This window comes from Enhydra lutris, unplaced genomic scaffold, assembly GCF_002288905.1.
Source record: "Enhydra lutris kenyoni isolate GAN:26980312 unplaced genomic scaffold, ASM228890v2 scaffoldscaffold4, whole genome shotgun sequence".
In the NCBI taxonomy this organism is placed as follows: domain Eukaryota; kingdom Metazoa; phylum Chordata; class Mammalia; order Carnivora; family Mustelidae; genus Enhydra; species Enhydra lutris.
The window spans coordinates 13,375,175-13,396,032 of record NW_019154088.1 but is presented as its reverse complement, the minus strand read 5'-3'; the positions used below and the strand labels follow the sequence as shown (position 1 = coordinate 13,396,032).

The 20,858-nt window shown below is 52.9% G+C and overlaps 4 protein-coding genes across 6 annotated transcripts in view; 2 read left to right on the top strand and 2 right to left on the bottom strand.

Annotated features, from left to right (window-relative positions):
• LOC111161962 (dual oxidase 1) overlaps positions 1–15,121 on the bottom strand; it is a 43,661-nt gene extending 28,540 nt beyond the window's left edge. Inside the window, exons 1-3 of one of the 2 annotated variants that reach the window (XM_022526065.1) lie at positions 15,060–15,121; positions 2,338–2,446; positions 149–232 (exon numbers count right to left, since the gene is read on the bottom strand). In XM_022526065.1, the coding sequence (XP_022381773.1) occupies positions 149–232; positions 2,338–2,395 (142 nt within the window). In that variant the 5' untranslated portion in view covers positions 2,396–2,446; positions 15,060–15,121. Of the gene's footprint in view, positions 1–148; positions 233–2,337; positions 2,447–4,441; positions 4,528–15,059 lie in introns of those variants that run through there. The other variant, XM_022526072.1, reaches the window with a different exon arrangement.
• Positions 10,417–13,511, top strand: LOC111161976 (dual oxidase maturation factor 1). Of its 2 annotated transcripts, XM_022526086.1 has the most exons (6): positions 10,417–10,563; positions 10,895–10,952; positions 11,293–11,427; positions 11,647–11,860; positions 12,108–12,325; positions 13,021–13,511. In XM_022526086.1, the coding sequence occupies exons 1-6, from the start codon at positions 10,417–10,419 to the stop codon at positions 13,275–13,277; spliced, it is 1,029 nt and encodes a 342-aa protein (XP_022381794.1). In that variant the 3' UTR covers positions 13,278–13,511. The 2 variants fall into 2 exon arrangements, with proteins under 2 accessions (XP_022381794.1, XP_022381805.1); XM_022526097.1 differs by lacking the exon at positions 11,293–11,427.
• On the bottom strand, positions 14,346–17,836 carry LOC111161977 (dual oxidase maturation factor 2). The gene is made up of 6 exons (XM_022526110.1): positions 17,655–17,836; positions 16,474–16,531; positions 16,076–16,210; positions 15,602–15,815; positions 15,060–15,274; positions 14,346–14,705 (listed from the first exon to the last, which is right to left on the bottom strand). Exons 1-6 carry the CDS (start codon positions 17,799–17,801, stop codon positions 14,512–14,514), a joined length of 963 nt encoding a protein of 320 aa, XP_022381818.1. The 5' UTR covers positions 17,802–17,836; the 3' UTR covers positions 14,346–14,511.
• Positions 17,837–18,999: 1,163 nt separating this feature from the next.
• Positions 19,000–20,858, top strand: part of LOC111159740 (dual oxidase 2) — a 17,074-nt gene continuing 15,215 nt past the window's right edge. The window contains exons 1-5 of the mRNA XM_022522321.1: positions 19,000–19,069; positions 19,314–19,403; positions 19,682–19,846; positions 20,475–20,662; positions 20,803–20,856. Coding sequence (XP_022378029.1) covers positions 19,000–19,069; positions 19,314–19,403; positions 19,682–19,846; positions 20,475–20,662; positions 20,803–20,856 — 567 coding nt within the window. The remainder of the gene's footprint in view (positions 19,070–19,313; positions 19,404–19,681; positions 19,847–20,474; positions 20,663–20,802; positions 20,857–20,858) is intronic.

The window sequence follows — 20,858 nt, the reverse complement described above, 5'->3', positions numbered from 1 at the left end:
GGCTCCCTTGCCCCCTCTCTCCCAGGCTTCCCTCCATACCACAGATCCTAAAACCTTAAGAATGGCTGAGACTTTGCTGGTGGCTGCCAGCCCTTGCCCCTTCGGGCAACCCTGCCCCTGGGGCTGTCTCTACCTGGCCCTCACCTACCTTTGCTGCCCCATCTGTGTTCCATGAGGTTGTTGTACCACCCATCAAATCGCTGTACCTCCCAGGAAATGGGGTTCTGAGCTCCTGTGTGAGAACAGAGAGAAGGGGCAGCTGGGCGAGTCCGGGCATGAGAGGACAGGCAAGCCTGCAGGATAAGGCTCTTGGGAGCCTGGCAAGAGGAGCAGCAGAAGGTGACACCCAGCACAGTGTGGAAGGCGGGCAGCAGAGGGAGAGAACGGAGGACAAAGTGATACTCAAACTCAAGCTCAGTCTTCCAGCTGCTCGTGGAAACATGGCAGGGAGCACTGAAGTGGTGTAGCCAGAGGCGGTGTGTGCTGACAAATAACCAGAACAAGATGGAGCTGGAGAACAGTGGTGGTGTGGAAGGGCACACAGGAGCCTTCTACTGCCCTCACACCTCCTGTGGGGAGCTGGAGAACAGTGGTGGTGTGGAAGGGCACACAGGAGCCTTCTACTGCCCTCACACCTCCTGCGGGGAAAGGCAGGACAGAAACCATTCCCAGCCTTAAGATATCATACGGAGCAGGAGCCAGCGGCACCCCAAAAGCCAACAACTCTTCCAACCAGGGAAGGAGAGGTCATGCTGTGACCACTCCCTGGGTAGGGGAAGTATGGAGAGGGGCTTAGCCCTCTCCTGCTCAGCAGAGCGAGGGCAAGGGTGTGGGCCCTGGGGCTATGGCTCTGGGGCCTGTTGCTACTCTGGTCTCTTTTCCAGGTTCTGGGGTGGGGACCAGATCAGGGACTGCCTGGTCATGGGATAACCTTAGCCCCTCCTCTTTTGAGGCATCATGTTCCTCATGTAATTCCTCTTATTGACTCTATTATACTTTCCAAAAACTAGGATCTGGGAGGGAGCACTTAGCTGTTGAGGGAAGAACTCAGGCAGTGAAGGGGGAGGGAAGGATCCAGAATCAGAAGTGGAATGTGGGTCCTTCTGGTCAGTAGATCAGATCACCAGTCAGATCTCTTTCCCCAAACTAGAAGGCTACAGGGCGGAAGCTCTCTCTCTGCTCACTTCGGGGAACAGAACAAAGGACCCTCATCAGCCAGAGAGAGACCCATTCCTGATTGTCTTTCCACTCAGACCAAGCACAAGATCTCAGAGCTCCTCTCCTGTGCACACTCACTCATCAGAAGGTCAGAGAAGGAAAATGACTCAGGCTCTGATGTTTGAGCAAAGACCTCAGCTAAGAATCCTGGACTTGGGGCAGGAACTGGCACAGCTACATACATGTGATCTCTAAAGAAAGATGAACTGGTGGCAGAACAAGGGGGAGGAGGGTCTTTGGGGGAGAGCAAAAGGGAGAATGCCTCCTGGGAATAAGTGGCAAGAGCTAACAAGAAAAAGAAAATCCAAGGTCAAGGCAAAGAGAGAGCTAGAAGGAATGAGAATGGAAACAGTTCTGTCCTGGGAGAAGCTGTAGGGGTCTATTGCCTTCATTCAGAATAGGACTTTCCAAAGGTTTTCTATGCTTCCTTTTCTTCTATCTCCCCCACCTGCCCCTGATGATAAGGAACTGGCTTTCAAAAAAAGAAAAAAGGTAGGTATTTATTTGAGAGAGAGAGAGAGCTAGCTAGTGAGAGCACAAGCAGGCGGAGCAGCAGAGGGAGAGGGAGAAGCAGACTCCCTGCTTAACAGGGAGCTCAACAAAGACAAGTGGGGCTCTATCCCAGGACCCTGGGATCATGACCCAAGCTGAAGGGAGACACTTAACCAACTGAGCCACCCAGGCACTTCAGGAACTGGCTCTTTTTTAACCTAACTTGTAGCATTTTAAACCTATTTTCCTTTTCAGAGACCCAGACTTCAGAGAATGGCCTCAGAGTCTAGTAAGAGACTGTCCAAAGCTGACAGAAACAAGATGAAATCAAACGGACCGCTCATATTAGTAGTGGTGGTTGGTTGGTTTTGTTTTTGTTTTGTTCATATTGTTTTGAAACATTGGTAACTTCCCTTCAGCTTTGGTCTAGTCTGACCACAGGATCCTTTATTATCTGGTATGCCTCATCAGTCTTTTCCCATTTGGGATCAGGGGTCCTTACTTTATGAAGAAAGAGGGAAGACAGAGAAGAGAGAAAGGGCCTCCAGACTGTAAGGAATGAAATTGGAAAGGCTGACAGACCAGGGTTCCTCAGCTCCTAGCTATACTTCTTCAATCTGTACTTACCCATGGCTGTCCATGACCCGACCAGGAGTGCCCATGCCAGAGCCAGACAGAAACCCATGATGAATATGATAATTGGGCTCAGATATTAAAGCACCCTAAAATGGAGACCCTAGAAGAAGAGAACAGGAAGAATGAGTCCCAGCAATTCAGGAGAGTCAGGCCAGGACCTCTGAAGGTCCCTGGGAATCTACGTGTGGCCTGGGCCAACACCACAGTGGGGTGCAAAGAGCAGGAGACTCCTGGTCTCCCAATAATCTTTCACTCACTCAACAAACATTTGACAAGTAGCAGGCACTGGCTGACCTAGGAGCTAGAAATTAAGTGATGAACAAAGCAGACAGAAATCTCTGCCTTCCTGGACTTACCTTCTTAGATTAACTGAAACACCTTGCTTTGGCAGCTTCCTGAAGTATATGTTCCTTGGACAGAGCCTTACTTGGGGGCCAGGACACTGAGGTGCTGCTAGTCCACGAGTGTGGTCTTAGGCAGGTCACTTACCTGGTCTGGACCTTGGTTACTTCTTCCAGCAATGGGAGTAACCATGCCTGAACTGTCTATCTCCTAGCATGGTTGCCAGAATCGAATGTGAGAATGAGGCTGAACAAAGCAAGAATGGCAACAGGTGTTATGTAAATGTGATGTAGACAGAGGGTGAGTTGGAGCTAGGCTCCTCTTGGTGGACTCAAAGAATGCAGTGCCAGGCTCTCCTGTCTTTGGTGCCAGCTTTCTGCTCTCTCTCCCTAGGCTAACAAATCACCCAGGGACCAGAGGGAAACAGAGGCAGCAGGGGACTCAGGCTGGGACTCTTGACTGGCACAGGAAGTGCCTCAGACCAGTAAAGACCTTCCAAAGGTGGCATAGAAACTGGGGGCTGGGGGTGGGACTGGGGAACTATCAGAGAAAGCCTTATCTCAAACCAAACCCTTAGGACTCCTGAACAGGTTGTCTAGTCCCAGAGGGTGAGCTCATCCCAACTTGCCATCTCCCATTAAACAAGTGAAAAACCGGGGCGCCTGGGTGGCTCAGTGGGTTAAAGCCTCTGCCTTCGGCTCAGGTCATGATCCCAGGGTCCTGGGATCGAGCCCCGCATCGGGCTCTCTGCTCGGCGGAGAGTCTGCTTCCTCCTATCTCTCTCTGCCTGCTTCTCTGCCTACTTGTGATCTCTGTCAAATAAATAAATAAAATCTTTAAAAAAAAAAAAAAAACAAGTGAAAAACCTTAGGCCCTGTCATAACTCAAAATGTCAGCACTCCACCCACTCCATCCCAGAGACTGTCCACATGGTGACCTTTGATGGTGCATGAAAAGCAGGGTCCTGAATGGTTGAAGTCATAAGGATGGGCATGCTGAACTGGTCACGGTGGTCCTTCCCTGATCTAGGATGCTCTGCCCCTTCCCTCCTTCCACCGTGTCTTCAGGATCTGGGCCCGAGACCACTCAGCGGGGAAAAGCATGCAGTGAACTTTCAGGCCCGGCTGTGGGGATAAACCTGAAGAGGAATGTGGGCATGCTTAAAAACCACTCCTTTCGGGTGGGTAGCCACAATGACTTATACAACAACATTGGTTCAGTAACTTTCTAACAGCCTTGAGTGGAGGGCATAACCTTATGACAGGGCAGTGAAGCTGCAGGCCGCGGCAGAACTCCAGAGGGAACACAGGCCTACCTTGTGCTTGTCCCACATGGCTACTTTTCCAGCCTGAAGTCCTACAATGGTGACCCTGAGGTGGGAGGTATATAAGCCAAGGCCATAGGGATTCCAGTCCAGTCCCAAGGGAAGGCTGAGGGGAAGCCTGGAGTCTTAAAAGCCCAAAGTTACCTCCCTGATGTCCCTCCGCAGAGATCCTTTAGGCTCAAGCAAACCAGGCCACCCAGCATTCCCAGTTCTCGAAGAACCCAAAAGTTTGGTGGTGGAGGTGTGGAAGGAAGAGGTCTGAACAGGCTCAATTTTAGCTCCAGGCTAACAACCGAGGCGCAGGGGGCCCAGGGCTAGAATTCCCCTTCCCTCAAAAAGCGTGGCGGAGCAGGGGCACGCTCCGCCGAAGCCACGCGGGCGGAGTCCCTCCCCCGGAGCACCTAGGCCCGCGGGCCGTCCGGGTCTGACCTGTGGCGGCGGCGTCCCTGGACCCCCAAGGGCGGATGGGCTTCCTCCCGGCTCGCAGCGCTGCCGCGACGCCCGCTCCCGGCCGGCTTTCTCCGCAGCTCTGCGCGGCGCGGGCGGGGCTGGGGGTGAAGAAGGACTGCGCGGCGGGTTCTGAGGCGGGGCGGGGCGGAGTGGGGCGGGATACCAGCCGGCGCGCCGGCGACCCGCCGAGGTACTCCGAGGGGACCGGGACGCGCCAGGTGAGACGGCGCCGGCTCGCAGGGCTCAGGCGGGTCCGGTCCGTGGCGAGGGCTCGGCTAGTGCGGCCACTTGGACAGCGAAAGGGGCAAGTTTGCTGTGGCTGGGGAGCGGGCGTGGGGGGACCGGGGAGGCGCTCCCCCAAACTCTCCACACCTTCGGATGTGCGCTCCAAGACCAAGAGGATCGGTCAATGCCGACAGTCCAGGCCAGGCGTCCAAGCAAGGCACTAGTCCTAAGACCCTGAAAGAGTCTGTGGCAACCCTAACCAACACCTCCCCCACCCCCCGCAGGGTTCCTCTTGAGCTCTCCGAGGTCTCAGGCCCTAGAGCCCGCCCGCGCCCCGCCGGTCCCCGGACTGCATCGCTAGGTTTGTGCGGGAGCCGCCGGGGGTTCGGGGCAGGAGGCAGGAGGAGGGGGGCCAGAGGGATGGCTGCGGAAGGGACGGCTCTTGTGCGCCGTCCCTCCTCTGTCCCAGGCCGAGGAGGGGGGTGGGGGCTGTGCAGTGCCTCAGAGCCTCGGGTGCGGTCTGGGAAGGTTGAGAGCAACTTGGAGTGGTGGGCGGGGAAGCACCCCGGACCCGGTTTGCCCGGTCGAAGTCTGGTCCTTCAGTGCATTAGGAGAAGCGTGGGGGTGGGACGCAAGTTTCGCCGAGAAAAGGGGAGTGCGTTTTCGGTGACAGAACATCTGGCCCTAGTTCCCGCCCTAATCCCACCCCCAGAAGCGCTGCCCGTGAGGTTCCACAAGGAGGAGGCGAGTCGCGCGGGCTGCCACGCACGCATCGTTTGCGAGACGCGGAGGTAGGAAACAGTGGTCCGGGTATGAGTGGCGGGGATGGGGCTGCTGGGGTCGGTGCGGTCCCTGTTGGGGGGTGGATGTTGAAGGGAGCCTTAGAGTGCCGTCCCTGCGCCGGCCCCTAGGGGCGTACTTCCCGCATCCACCCAAGGGCAAGTTCAGATCAAGAGCCAGTTCCTCAAAGGAGCCTTGGTAAGAAATGAAGAGGAGGCCATAAATGCCACTAGGTTTACAGACATGGGATCCTTATCTTGGCTTACCTGGAGACTAGATAGTTTGACTTGCATGATTCAGCACCCCGGGACTCCTTACTCACGTCAGCCCTTACTGGGGATTCCTGCCCAACCCCAGTTTTCAGATCTTCTATTTCAACACTTAGTGCAACAACACACATACAAATGTCCACACACCTTCTTCAAGAGAAGAGGCTGGGACAGGAGCTCCTGACAGGGTCCCCATAGCCAGCTAGAGCTGTAAACTTTGAATGGGACCAACCCCAACCAGAGAAACAAAATACCACATTCTAGTAGCTGTGTGTCATCAACCAGAACTTGTGGCAACTCCAGCCATGTCAACCATTCCCCCTTTGTAGGGAATTCGTAGTCTTTCTGGGTTCCAGAAGATGGGGGAGGTGGGCAGAAGGAGGCTACAAGAGGGGCCACAGAGCACTAAGAAAGCATGTGACAACTTTGAATACTAAAGACCAACTGTACCAGGCTAAATTTTCTTAAAGATGTATAACTTTATTTCCTGCCCACCCCTCATACACACACAGGAACCCCACTTCAACCTGAGATAGGTAAAGTTTAGATAACTGTCTGAAACACAACTGAGCATTAGAAATGTTTCAGTATTTTAAAGGAGTTCAGAAAGGGGAAAAAGTGACCCTTACTTCTCCAGGCCAGGGAGGAAGGAAGACCCGAGTGTGGGGATTGGCCCAGCCCATTGAGAAAGCACCTCAGTTTTGTCACTGGGGCCTCTAATTGAGGGCTTCTGTGTCCAGTTCTCTATGTTACTGAGAACTAGTTACTTCTTGTGTCTATATTTCTGTGTACATGAAATTATAGGTGTATGTCTAACTGTATCTTGTCTTATTTATATCGGTGTCCATTGTGTATATCTGCCAGTCATGGTGGTGAGCGAGGGGAGAACTGAGTGAAGACTGACAAGAGATTTTTCTCAGGTTGGAGGAAATTCTACTTGCAGAGCCTCTTTGGCAAGCCAAGGAGGAAAATGTTCCAGAGGGAAACTACAAGCTTTGTAGGAAGAGCAGGATGGCTGGGCACAGGGACTTTTCATTTCAGTCCCACCACTTCATGCAGGAAGCCTATTACCTTCATAAATTAAAACTAATTTGGGGTCAGGGTCATCCAAAATTAACTTTAGATTAGGGGATGCAGATTAAGGAAAACCTAATTCATTAAGTTAAGTAAGAAGAAATTAAAGAAGGTGAATTTTATCCACCAACTATCTTTTTTCTTTAGTCATCTTTAATAAATATTCTGGAGAATTGAAATAAGTTAACATTGTTCTTTTGTACTTAGAGAGACTTTTGTTAGTGTTTTTTTGAAGCATGATATTAATAGAGATGAGCCATTCTTGTAAAATATTTTATAAACTCCCATTAAAATATATGTAGGAATAATGCTAACATATAACGCTAACCCAAATACATTACACTTTATTTGCTTATATTGCAAATGTTTGTTTTTGGAAATTCGGCATATAAAATATATTCATAGTATCAGGAAACTTGCTTTATCTTCCTACCTTATTACCCAAGATGTTTTACATTTTATAGACTTTTCTTAAAAATAGAGCCTTCTATCACAATTGTAATGGCTTCAGTCTAGGTGTCATATATAAAATATTCTTAAGCCAATAAATAAAATAAGTAGCATATCACATTTTATAAAAGATAACTTAATCCACAAGTTCTTAATAATTTATCTTCAGCTAGAGTTGAAATGTATGTTTCAGATTTGATTAAACATGACCACTCATGCTTTGGATTCCAACTACTAGAAGAGGCTCTCTCAAAATTTTGTGAAAGCACTAAAAATGGACAGGGTTGGTCAAATCCCTTCCTGCCCAATCTTAGCCCTATATTGGTGACAATGTTGAATGACAGTTTAATACCTTCTAGAGCTCCCTCTTGTGTGTGAAATAGAAGATGCCACCTCCAGGGAGAGGAAGTCACTCGTTCATATATTCGTTCATTCACCCCACAGACTGAGTAGTATATGCTACATGCTGGGAATGCAAAGATGGAGATTAGAAGCTAATGGGAAGACCGATGTTCAAACAATTACAATAGGGTGTAATTACTGTAATCATAGAGGTGTATTCAAAATGTAATCAGATTATTAGAGGTGGGAACATCTACATTGGCCCAATAGTGTCAGAGGAAACTTCACAGAGGAAGTAACACAAGCTGAGACTTGAAGGGTGAAAAGGAGTTTGCTAAAGGGTAAGAGCATTCCAGGCAGAGGAAAAAGCAAATACAAAGGCATGAAGACTTGAAAGAGCATGTCAGATTCAGGAAGAGGCCAATAATTCAGTATGTCTGGAGGTTAGGCTGCGCCAAAGACAGAGATGCGATGAGAGGTGAGATCAGATTACAGAGGACTTCATATGGGATTGTGAGATTGTGATTGAAGTCTAATCTCTGCTCTCCCAGAGCAAAGAAGTAAAAGGATTATATTTGCTTGCTAGGAAAAAAAATGTTCTGGCACCAGGCAAGATGATATGAGGCTGAACTAGGGCAGTAGAGAAGGAAATGCATGGATGGTTTCAAGAAATGTTTAGGAGGTAAGATGCTCCAGCTTTCTGATTTATTTTATTGATACAGTGGTGATGCCACCAAAGAGACAAAACAGAATAAAAAGTAGAGCAGAGACAGTGAATTCAGCGTGGGACCTGTTAAATCTGAGGCATCCATGTGAAAGCCAAGTGAAAATGTCAACAGGGTAATTGGACCTTTTGTGTTTGGAGCCCTGGTAAGAGGTCTACCTGGGGACATATATTTGAGATGCATCAGCCACAGGAATAAATGAGTTTGCTTAGGGCATCATGAAGAGTGCTAGAATAAAAAACCGAGACAGACTCTTGGGAAACAGAAACATTTCAGAAGGACTGGCCAAGGAGCCACAGAAGGAATGGCCAAAAGTAGGAGACCCCAGGAGAGCATGGTGTTATGGAGGTCTAAGGAGGACAAGAAAGAGGGAAACTTCCACATGCCAAATACCACAGGGAGGTCAAGAAGGATGGGAAGTGAAAACTTCCCTTTGGATTTAGCCTGTGGTAACCTAATGGAGAAGTTGGAGAGTTCTTGGAGAGAGAAGCCAGACTGCAATGGGTTGAGGAGATGAAGCAGTGAAAACACCAACATAGTCTGTTCTTCCAGAAAGCGTGGCTGTGAAGAGGGGAGAGTGGGATAAGACAGTAGCTGGAGGGGACTAAGAAGGTCAAGGGAGAGAGTCTTGTGCTTGTGTTCCTTTGTGTTCCTAAGATGGGAGAAATTTACACATATCCCTGGAAGAAGGAGCCAGCAGGGAAAGAGAAGCTGAAAAATTGTAAAGAGAAAGGGCATGGTTAATAAGAAAGGTGGTAATGAAGGCAGGCAGGATTGGACTGAGAGCCCAGGAGGAAAAGAGATACCTGTTCCTCTGGAATGGAAGAATTGAAGAGTTAAACAAACAAACAAACAAACAAACAAACAAACTTCATATGAAAACTGAGACTCAGAGGTTGTGTGACTTGTCCAAAATACAGGATTAAAAGAAAACTGTCACTTTGTCTTTTTGCCTGACACTATGCTACATCAGAGACAGCATAGGAGGTGGCCAGCCGAGGAAGAGAGTGGAAGGCTGGGAGCCACAAAGTATTAAAGAAGAATCGCAGAATTTAGAAATAGAGTGGAGCTGGAGAGCATCATAAACAAATGTAGATGAGCATCATAAACAAGGGCCAGGGAGGTTGTCATTTGACTGCCCAATGTTTTAAAGTTAGTGAGGAATAGAACTGGACCCAGAACTGATTCTAGCCCAGGGTTCCCTCCAAGAAGGATTGTATAAAGAGATAAATGGAGCAATAAAATGTCCCCTTTTTCCCATCTATTGAAGTGGCAGAGGCTGAAATCAGACACAGAGCTGCACAACTCCAAACTTATTCTTTCACTACATCGCTTAACAAGACACTACCGGGTCAGACTATAAATAATGGAGCCTCCCAGGCAAACCAAGGCTCCAGTACAGATCACACACAGGGATATTGGCAGAGCTGGGATCATTGACTGTAAGATAAAGTGAACTCAGTTTAGTTTGTTTATTCTGGAGCTGCCAGAGCAGGAGCCAGGGTGCTGGAGAAAGCTGGACAGACCAGTGCGAGCCGTGCCAGGCCTGGGAATCAGCCCTCTGATGATGTAGTTGGATTAGATACTTAGCAATGCTTTCTGGCCTTTGTTTCTTTGGGGACTGAGAAGGAAAGCCAACTTTTTGTAATCTATGCCATCTTTCACCCTTATGCCTTCACTTGATAGTAAACATAGATCTTTTTATGTCCTGTGATCTGTCTGATTGTGCTGGAGGCCTGAGAGAGATAAAAGAGAATTATATTTCTTAACACAGTCCCAGAGGGAGCAGAGAACGCTTGAGGGTAGTTGGGTCCCTGATTTAGGGGACCTGCAGGTTAGGAAAGGAGCATGGGGCAACAGAGACTGATCAGACCAAGACCCTTGTGCCCTCACAGTGGAAACAAAGGGAGATGAATGGCAGAGGGGCGGAGGAATGGCAGTAGCAGTAGCGTCTGGTGAGCTCCAGAGTTGAGCGACCTGGGCTAGTTTATCCTCTGCTGTATCTCCAGCACCAAGAACAGTGCCTGGCACATAGACATACATGCCTGTTGTCCTACAGCATACACCTCCCCTGCACAACCCTGGCAAAATGGCTTCGTTGGGACACACATTCCCCTTCTATGTGGGCCGCAAGCCGATCTTCCCAATGGACACCACCTTGGCCGTCATCGTTGCCATCTTTGTGACTGCACTGGTCACCTTCATCATCATCCTGCCTGGCATTCGGGGCAAGATGGTGAGAAACAATCCCAGCCCTGGAGACCCCAGCCCCAGAGAGATCTTGGCCTCAAGGTGAGGGGGCCAGACTCTCTGACTACAACCAGACTCAGGAAAGAGACTTCAGTCCTGAGAAAGTGTCACCCACCCCCACCCCCAGGAGGGAGTTTCCTACTAATTTATTCAATGGATAATTATTGAGCACCTATTACACGCCAGACACTCTGATCACAATTGGCCAAGTGACCCCAGTTTTAGAACCCCCCCCCCACACACCCAAGTCTGGAAAGAGAAAGGGTGGATTTGGAAGGAGGGTGTTCGTCCCTAACCCCACCTACCCTGTGACTCAGAGGCTGTTCTGGCTGCTGCGGGTGGTGACCAGCTTATTCATCGGGGCTGTGATCCTGGGTGAGTATAATCCTGGTCAATTGCCTCTGTCCCATCTAGTTCCCTCTGCAGCCAGCCTCTCCTCTCCCTGTTACCTCATGGCATCTTCTGCTTCAGGGGAGGGAGGGGTGGGAGGGCCGTAAGCAGAGTGTCACCAAAGGAAATCTTGGGTTCTGACCCTTTGTTCATCTTGGGCAAACATACTATTGACAAACTAACCGTGATTCAGACCCTGATCTAGTTAACGGATATTTAATTATGAGCAAAACAGACTTAGACCCCTTGTAGCTCTCCTTCTGACTCTAACCCAGTAATGCCTGGACCTTACTGAGTCCCCACATGTCCACCTCTCCAACCCCAGCTGTGAATTTCAGTTCTGAGTGGTTTGTCGGCCAGGTCAGCACCAACACATCATACAAGGCCTTCAGTTCCGAATGGATCAGCGCTGATGTGGGGCTGCAGGTTGGTCTGGGAGGAGTCAACATTACACTCACAGGTGAGGGATGGCTCTAACCTGGGAGGGAGGAGAAGATTCTTCTGTGTCTTTGGGATCTAATTTGGATCTACAGGATGGGGGGGGGGGGTGGTAGGAAGGGAAATTTCCAGAGACTGAGACCAGCTCCTGTCCCTCTGCCCAATGTGATGAGCCCCTACCCAGGCAAATGTCCACTCTGGTCCTGGGGTTCCTGCTGAGCACACCTGCCCCATTCCCCAGGGACCCCAGTGCAGCAGCTGAATGAGACCATCAATTACAATGAGAAGTTCACCTGGCAGCTGGGTGAAAACTATGCCAAGGAGTACACAAAGGCACTGGAGAAAGGGCTGCCGGACCCCGTGCTCTACCTGGCTGAGAAGTTCACCCCGAACAGCCCATGTGGTCTACATGGCCAGTACCGCCTGGCGGGACACTACACCTCAGCCATGCTCTGGTGAGGGTGGGATGGAGGCCCTGCTGGCCTAGATCCGGGAATGGAGTTTCTACCCATCTTTCCTTCACTTATGTGGAAATCCCTGGTGGGACAGGGTGGCACCAGCCCCATAGTGCTTGGTTGGGAAACCTATAGGCAGAAATCCCTATCTCCCATCTTTGGGGTATGCTTGACTCCCTGAGCCTCCACCTGGGCCCTTCCAAGTAGAGGTGTCCAGGCCAGCCTTCAACGGGTCCTGGCTCTCCAGGGTGGCCTTCCTTTGCTGGTTGCTGGCCAACGTGATGCTATGCATGCCCGTGCTGGTCTATGGTGGCCACATGGTGCTGGCCACAGGCGTCTTCCAGCTGTTGGGACTGCTCTTCTTCTCCATGGCCACGTCACTCACATCACCCTGTGCCCTGCGCCTGGGTACTGCTACGCTGCACACTCACCATGGGCCTGCCTTCTGGCTCACACTGACCACAGGTGAGGTGCAGCCCTGAAGACCAGACACTGGAGGGCTTAATGCCAGGGAGGGAGGGCCAGGGACCACCATATTGGTGGGGGTTGAGGGTCTGCCTCTGGGGGCCAGGATGCCTTTCCTCTCGTTAAAGCCCCATCTCTCTTACATCACTCATCTCTGGGTTTTCTCTCCCCATTTTGACCCCCTTCCCCTCCATAGATGCTTACTCCCTGTGTCTTCTGTCTCTGTCACTTCCCTCAGCCCCTCACTCTATCTTCACCCAGCTCTTTCCCAAATCTTCCAGTCTTATGTCCCTGCTCACTTCCACCAAACACTCTTCTCTGTGTCCTCCATCCTTCTCTTCCCCTGCCTCACATAGTCCTAAATTGTCCTGTGATTTCTTCTCTTCTCCTCTTCTCTCATGCCCTTTCTCATGCCTCCTCCTCTGTGCTTGGCCTTTCCCCCAGGGTTCTCTGTTTTCAGAGTTCTCTCTCTTTTGAGATGTAATGCAAAGAGCACTGGGCTTAGAGTCTCAAACTCAGAACAACAGAGCCACACCAGCCATATGACCCTAAGTCAGTCACTGCTCTGAGCCCAAGTTGCCCTGAAACAGGGACTCCAGCAATTCTCTTAGAGTTGTTCTGATGCTCTTGGGAGAGGATATCCTTGGGAGGGCATTACTATCACCAAGGCAGGACACCTGTTGTCTCATCCCCAGGACTGCTTTGTATGCTACTCGGCCTGGCCATGGCAGTGGCCCACAAGGTGCAGCCCCAGAGGCTGAAGGCTTTCTTCAACCAGAATACAGGCGAGGATCCTGCGCTGGAGTGGAATCCTGAGGAAGGGGGACTCCTGAGCCCACGATACCGGTCCACAGCTGAGAGTCCTGAGCCCCAGGACATTCCTCTGTCAGAAGCTTACTCGGAGGCATGCTGTAAGGAGGAGCATCACAGAGAGCCTGACTGTGCCCTATAAGGTTCTTCTCCCTGGTGGACACCTGGACTTCCAGTCTGGTTGCAGATATCATTGGAGCCCCATCAACCTACCAGAACTGACTGCAGGATGGGTTATATCCGATCTGTCCCCAGCCCCAATCTGTAGGTGGAGTCAGAAAAAGAGCCTCTTCCTACTGGTGTAAAAACAAAAACAAACAAAAAGCCCTAATATGCTAAACAGACATTGGGGCTGCCTATAAATCCTGTCTCCATGTTAAAAGCAAGCAGGTGCTGTCCATTTCTGCACAGCAACCCTGTCTTCCCTTGATGCCCTGCCTCTTTGAGGGGCCATTTATTGAAACTTTGCTTCATCTACATAGTGTGTGTGTGTGTGTGTGTGTGTGTGTGTGTGTGTGTGTGTGGTGGTATTACAATGTGGTTCCCATGTAGTCCCCCTCATCCCTCTGTACCTCTTATTTTCCTTTTACCTGGGTCCCTTTTGCCCTTCTTTTACTTGTGTGATCTCTTGGTACAATGAAAGCCCTGGGCAGCAGAAGAAACCAAACTGCTTGTCCCAGGTCTAATATTAACCGAATGTGCTACATTATCTTTAAGCTTCACGTCTCAAATTTGCCAAATAAGATTATAGGTCTTGCCAAGGACCTAAAAAAAAAAAAAAAAATCCCAGGATTTACATTTTAATGCCTTGCTGACATCTACCTTGGCCCTTGGACACTACCTCTTAGTGAATAAACTGGTTAGCAAATGACCTCAGAAATGCCATTCCCTCCTAGTCCACTCAGCTGAGCCAGCAGAGGGAGATAAAATGGGAAGGCGACCTGTCTGGTCACTGCTACTTGCCATCCGCCTTGGGGCAGCTCAGGAAGACGCCGGCTCAGGCGGGTTCCCCTTTGGGCTCACTAGAGGGCGCCCCTCTCACAGAGCCTTGTGGCAAGGCAGAGAAAATGCAGCGGGCTGTTTCCAACTCAGAGAAATCTGCCGAGGACGTATATCCCCCAAGCCTGGAAAAGCCATGGAATGTAATGGAAACAAGTTTTTGTTTTTTTTTTTTTTAAAAGGAAAAAATTTATTTACATCTCACCCTGGGAAACCTTTCCCCGGGCGCAGGCATGCGGCACGTCTGAGGCCGCCTGCTTTTCCCGGCGCCTGCGGCGCAGTGACCCTCCAGAGCTCCCCTGGCCGGAGCCCAGCAGGTATTGCTATCCGGCCTGCAGGGAGCAGAGGCCGGGTAGGAGTCCGAGGTTGAATACCCCTCAAAGGTTAGTGCTGGTCGTTAAGTCCAGGGCTCCGAAATGCTTATGCAGTGGGTTGCTCAGGATGAGAGGCAAGTTCCCTTTCGCCTGGCTACCGTAGTCCTTGACACTTAGGTCCAAGAAGGTGCGAAGAGCGCGGGGTCGAGAGTAGTGGAGACTCACCACCGCCCCTCCGAGGAGGAGGCACAGGACGCCTGCGGCGGCGCGGACAGAAAGAAACGGTAGTCAGGGCTCTAGGCCAGAGTCTGGCCTGCCCCCTACAACGCTTGGGGGCTACCCCTTTCATTTCCTCCCCCCATGCACACGGCAGAAAGACCTCTAATATGGATTACGTGATACATGAGTTCATGCGCTAACTGGGGCAAACCCCCCAGCCCTTCAGAGCCCCCTGCCTCATCTGTAAAATGGGCATAATTGCCTGTTTCTAGGAACTATTAAGATATATTAGATAATATATGTGAACTCATTCTGTAAACGGGAGACGAACACATCAGCATAAATCCCGCCCCCACCCCCAGCCTCCCGGAATCGATCCCCTTGGTCCTTACCGGTGGCCAGGGTGACCCAAAAGGCGGCCCCGTAGTGAGTGGTGAGCATGGAGGAGCCCAGGCGGAGCGGGCAGAGAGGCACGCTGGAGATGGAGGCGAAGGCGAAGATGGAGAAGAGCGTGAAGGCGCCGGTGGTTAGGAGAGCGAGGCCGCCGTAAAGCGGGACCGGCATGGAGAGCAGCACGTTGGAGAGGAGCCAGAAGCAGAACGCCGCCCTGCGGAGGGGACCCGCAGCGCAGTGAGCTGGCTTCCCCCAGCCCCGCTTGCTCTGTGTCCCTACCACAGTACGAAAGGCGGGGCTGGGATGGCGAAGGCGCAGGGGAACCCTCCCGGGGAGTAACCGACTCCCAGCCTTTGCTGGGTCTCTCTGGGTTTCGACGGTCTGTGCGGACCTCAAGACTTTCCGACCCGAGAGGCGGTAATTCTCACGGCCGGGGCAGTGGGGCTGTAGCTGCTCACATCCTGTGCTCACATAGACCTCACATCCTCCGGCCCCGCCCCGACACTCCCTCCCTCCCACGTGCCTTCCCTCCAGCGCTCACCACAGCGTGGCGGAGCCGTAGTGTCCCGCCAGGCGGTACTGGCGGTAGAGCCCGCAGGGACTGCTTGGCGTGAACTTCTCCGCCAAGTAGAGAACAGGATCGGGCAGCCCCTTCTCCAGGGCCTCCGAGTACTGCTCGGCATAGTTCTCACCCAGACGCCAATTGAAGTGCTCATTGTAGTCTATGGTCTCATTCAGCTGCTGCACTGGGGTCCCTGCGACGGGAGGCCGAGGGCGACCGGGGTCATGGAGCTGCGCACAACCCGGGACGCCGCAACTAAGCTAGTACGTGTCGGAAAGGGGAGGTGTGAGAGAAATAAATGGGTTTGGCAGCTGTGGGGGGAAACTCGGATCCACGAGGGCTAAAAACTATTCGAGCCTGTGGGGTCTGAGATTTCCTCCAGCTGCCCCTGCCACACTCCCCCAGCCATGGGGTCTGCCAATCCAGAAGTTCACTTTGACCCAGCCCCCTCACCTGTGAGCGTAATATTAATTCCCTCCAGGCCAACGTGGAGACCAATGTGAGCGCTGACTCGTGCTGCGCTGAAGGCCTTGTAGGATGTGTTGGTGTTCATCCCACCCACTGACCATTGTGCGCTAAAGTGCACGGCTGTGGGGAGAGACACCAGTGTCGGAGGGGACGGTTAGGGAGAGGATTGGGGAGATGGAATGAGGGGAGTGGTCACGGCAGGTAGGACATTGTGCAGAGAGATGGTATGCATGGTAAGGGTGGAAGAGTGGGCACTAGAATGAGCTGAAGAACGGAAAGAGGGTGCAGCAAACAGACCCCAAATCTCCATTTTCCCGGGTGCCCTCCATCCACCTCCATCCTCACCCCAGGTCCTCTCCCCATCTGTGGCACCACACACTCACCCACAATTTCCGCGCCTATGAACAGACTGAGAAGAACTCTCACCAGCCAGAACCAGCGCTGGAGGAACAGGCACCTGGGTCAGGCCTGGTAACTGCCACCAGAGTCCCCAAGACCTCCCTTGACCCCATGCCACCTAGAGCTTTAGTGACCCTGCAACTGTCCCTTCTTGCCCCATACTCTTTTCCCACTTATATTCCTGATGTTTTAAAGCTAAAGTCAGTCTTGCTTTTTGTGCAAGTCCCTCTGGAGCCACTGGCATTTCTGATGTTTTCTAGCCGGGCACTTCTGCCTCCCTAGACCCATTTCCCAGTCCACCCTGCAACCTGGCTCCCTGCCTGGTGTTATCACATCACCTTCACTCCCCCAGCTACCTGGCTCCTGGTCCCGGTCTTGCCGGCTACTGGAGTCACTACTATGATGAGGCTCAGTGAGTCCAGAAGTGCCAGGCAGGCTGGGGTCACCTCCCCCAGGAGAGGGCAGCCCCAGGGTCCTGTTGCCAAGTAGAGGAGGTAGGAATGCAGCCTCTCAGATATTCCTAGGTGCACCAGTTTCCCAAGGAAACTGACAACAGATCAAAATTTCAGGGAGGCCAGGTACTCCTAGACTGGAAAAACAACTTAGGTTCTGGGAGCGGGGAGAGGTGGGGCGGGGGGCGGGGGGAATTGCCGAAGGAAAAGTACTCAGTCTGCTACAGCTTCGAATCCTTTGAAGAAGTCCCTCAGTCCTTAGGATGGGAGCACACATACACATACATGTCAACACAGCACACCAGTCTCAGCTGCTGGTTTCTGTCCTCTTGGTCGATTGGTGAGCAGCTGAAGGCTGAGATCAGAGTGCAGCCCAGTCTGAGGAGAGGAGGGAACTCCGGCAGCATGTGAAGACTAACATTAGCTCCTGGATTACTGGGCTGGGCACCCACTCTCCGCAGCAGCCTCTTGGATGATCCAGGTAGGGTCAGTCTAGAATGTCTTACACAGGGTCTCCACCTCTCCCAGTCCTTGGGCAGGGAGGGGTCCCTGCTGTACCAGACATCTGGGTCTGCTCCACCTATGCTCCTCTGGTTCAACGTTTCATCTGACTAGTCACGGAGGTCCTTGTTACAGTAGCACCTGTCCTAGGTCTTTCACAGACAAGCTGCCCATGACCCTCACGCCCTAGCATCTAGCACCCGCTTACCTACCGAGTGACCACGAATCCCAGGCAAGATGAGCAGGAAGCTGGTGGCCAAGGCCAAGAACACCAGAATGACGATGAGCAATGGCACGCTGAAGCCGGGGGCATGCCGGGGCTGGGGGTAGAAAGGCAGCTGGCCATTCCACAGAGTCATGCTGCAACTGGGCCAAGCTGGGTCCGCTGGAGAGGGAAAAGTGCAAACCTGGCAACCAAGCCTGGGGTCGCACTTCTCTTTACCCTGTTCCCTGCGTTCTTGGACAGGACTTAAGGGGCTGGTCAAGTCTGAGCTCCTCAACTCGCCCCTAAGGAAGCACAGCGGCTGGCTGCCTGCCTTCAAGTGCTCTGGGTTGGCCCAGGCAGGGTTGGGTAGGCAGGAGAGAGGAATTATTTCTCACTGGCAATAGCCAGTTACTTTCGAGGCTCTGTGGTTTGCTCTGTGTTTGAAAGTGGTACAAGACCTGGAGCCCTTTTATAGCAGCCTGGGCAGCTTGCTGGGCGGATGGCAGGGCTTGGCAGCTGGGTGCAGCTCTCCGAGATCTTGCAAATAAGAGGCGGAAGCTACTATGCAAATGAGGGAGCCCAGCCTTCACAGTAAGAGGGCGAGCCTCCCATCCAGATGTGGTCACTTGGCGCTGTTCTGACCTGAGTGGACACCAGGGAGGCTGGCCTTAAAGGATCCGGAGAAGAAGGTAAGGGTGTTGCTGGGGTTGGGCGGAAGGATCTTCAGAGCTGGGAGGGGTGGGGGGTATAGGTATTGCTGTGTTGGGAAGATGGAGCCTGGGAGGAGGGCAGAGAAGCAAAGATTCCAAGAAGAAAGACTTCTGACTTCAGCCAGAAGCTGTAAACCAGAGGTTGGAGGGAGTTTGGGGCCTGATCTTTCCAACCCTCCTATCCATGCACAGGTATTCATCGTAGAGTAGGAGGAGCTGCAGGTCCCGGTTCCCAGCTCACTAACCGCTTTCCCTTCCCTGCCTCCTCTATGAGAAGCAGTTACTGAGGGCTTGGGGATGGAGATTGGAGGTTGGGAGTTGGGGGGTAGGGGAAGGCTGCCAGGCTGGATGTAAATTTCTGCTTGGAACTGAAAAACCCCAGAGGACTGGTGGCCCTGGGGCAGGGGTGGGGGGCATCCTTTAGCCAGTGTTAGTTCTTCCAGCAGGTGGAAAACAGGGACCAGTGTCAGTGCCTACCAGGTGTACTGAAAAGAATGGCATGTGGATGCGGGTTCTTGGTGATGCTTCTAAAAGCTTTGCTCCAGAAACGAAAACAGCAGGCACCTTCCTATGTGGGCTGTAGGCATGGGGGACACCAGCTCCTTGTCTGTCACTTTTCAGCCCCCAGGCGGCAGGGTCAGCATGCTCTGCCCAAGGCCAGAGGCAGTAATGCTCCTGGGAGCTCTGCTGATTGCATCCCTGGATCCAGCGGGTAAGTGTCCGGTGCCCCTAGCTTCGGGATGTCACCCTGCACCTCCTGAGGGTGGGGGGAAGAAACAGATGGAGGCAAGCTACAAGATCGGTCAAATCGCAGCGCCGCTCCGCGGGATGGGAAATTTCCCAGCGCAGCCTCAAGGAGGCTCAGGTGTTGCCTCTTGGGTAGAGTTGGGGGCGCTCCGTGAGCGGGAGCAGTCTTAGGGAGGGAAGCGCTGAGGGGACCGCTCTCTGACCCGCAGGCGGCCAGGACTCATTCCCACTGTCCTGGGAAGTGCAGCGCTATGACGGCTGGTTCAACAACCTGAGGCATCACGAGCGTGGCGCAGCCGGTGCGTCCTGTGGTCTGGGTAGGGGTTAGAGAGATGACTAGTGGAGGGCCCGGCCGCGGGAGACCACGCGTGGAGAAGCGGAGACAGCGCGCACCCCCCCCATCTCCCCGCCCCCGCGGCTGTCTGCGTAGCGAACTCCTAGGCACTCCTGGGGCCAGGAGACCCCCGCGAAGAGGGTCCTGCGGGTGAGGATGGGGATTTGAAGTAGGCGTAGGGAGAAGTCCGTGGGCTTGTAGAGGACAGGGGTGCCTGACAGCCCAGCTTCCTGCTTCCCACAGGCTCCCGACTGCAGCGCCTCGTGCCAGCCAATTACGCGGACGGCGTTTACCAGGCTCTGGGGGAGCCGCTGCTGCCCAACCCGCGCCGACTCAGCGACGCCGCCATGCGGGGCGCAGCCGGGCAGCCATCCCGCCGCAACCGCACGGTGCTGGGGGTCTTCTTTGGTGAGAGCAAAGTGGGAAGACGCCGGGGGTGAGCAGTCACTTAGCTCAGCGCCGGGGGAGAGTGGCCCTGCGGCCCGTCAGCAAAAGCCCGAGAGACGGACTGCAGACTCCCAGGCACCTCCTCCGCCTCAAGCAACTCTTCCAGCCCTTCTTTATCTCGAGGGATTTGGGAGTGTCGAACACTTCTAGCCCTGCTTTATCTCGAGGGATTTGGAAGTGTTGAGTCAGGGATACTTGCTTCTCTAATCTTTCTCTTAACCCCTTACTCCAAACCTAGGAGTGTCATTGGACCTCCATTATAGCTCTAGGACTTGAGTCCCCTGCCACCACTCTCCTATACGTACGATTATATCCTCTTTCCTCCGAAGTGAAAGGAGGAGGCAAGATCTGTTGGAAGACGGGAATTGATTCGGGGGAGCCCTTATATTAATTATATTATTTTGATTCTTACAACAACGTTATGAGGTGGCTGGAGAGGGTACTATATCCCCACTTTGAAAATTAGAAAAAAAGACCCGGAGCTGGTGGCCGAGCTTGCACTCCAACATGCCTTTTGAGTCTTGAGAAACCTAGAGAAACTCCGAGCCCATGGTGAGTGGCGATTCTCATCAGTTTGCCCTGGCCGCAGGCTACCACGTGCTCTCGGACCTGGTGAGCGTGGAGACCCCCGGCTGCCCAGCCGAGTTCCTCAACATCCACATCCCGCCCGGCGACCCGGTGTTCGACCCCGACCGGCGCGGGGACGTGGTCCTCCCCTTCCAGAGGAGCCGCTGGGACCCCGAGACCGGACGGAGTCCCAGTAATCCCCGCGACCTGGTAAGACTAGGCGGCCGGGCTCGCGGGGTCGCGGCCCGACAGGGCGGGGCGGGGCTCCCACCTCCTCTCCCACCGACACCCGCTTCCGCTCCCCGACCCCCGGCTAACCCTGGCGGCTCACCGTTGCGGTGCTCCCGCAGACCAACGACGTGACGGGCTGGCTGGACGGCAGCGCCATCTATGGCTCCTCGCACTC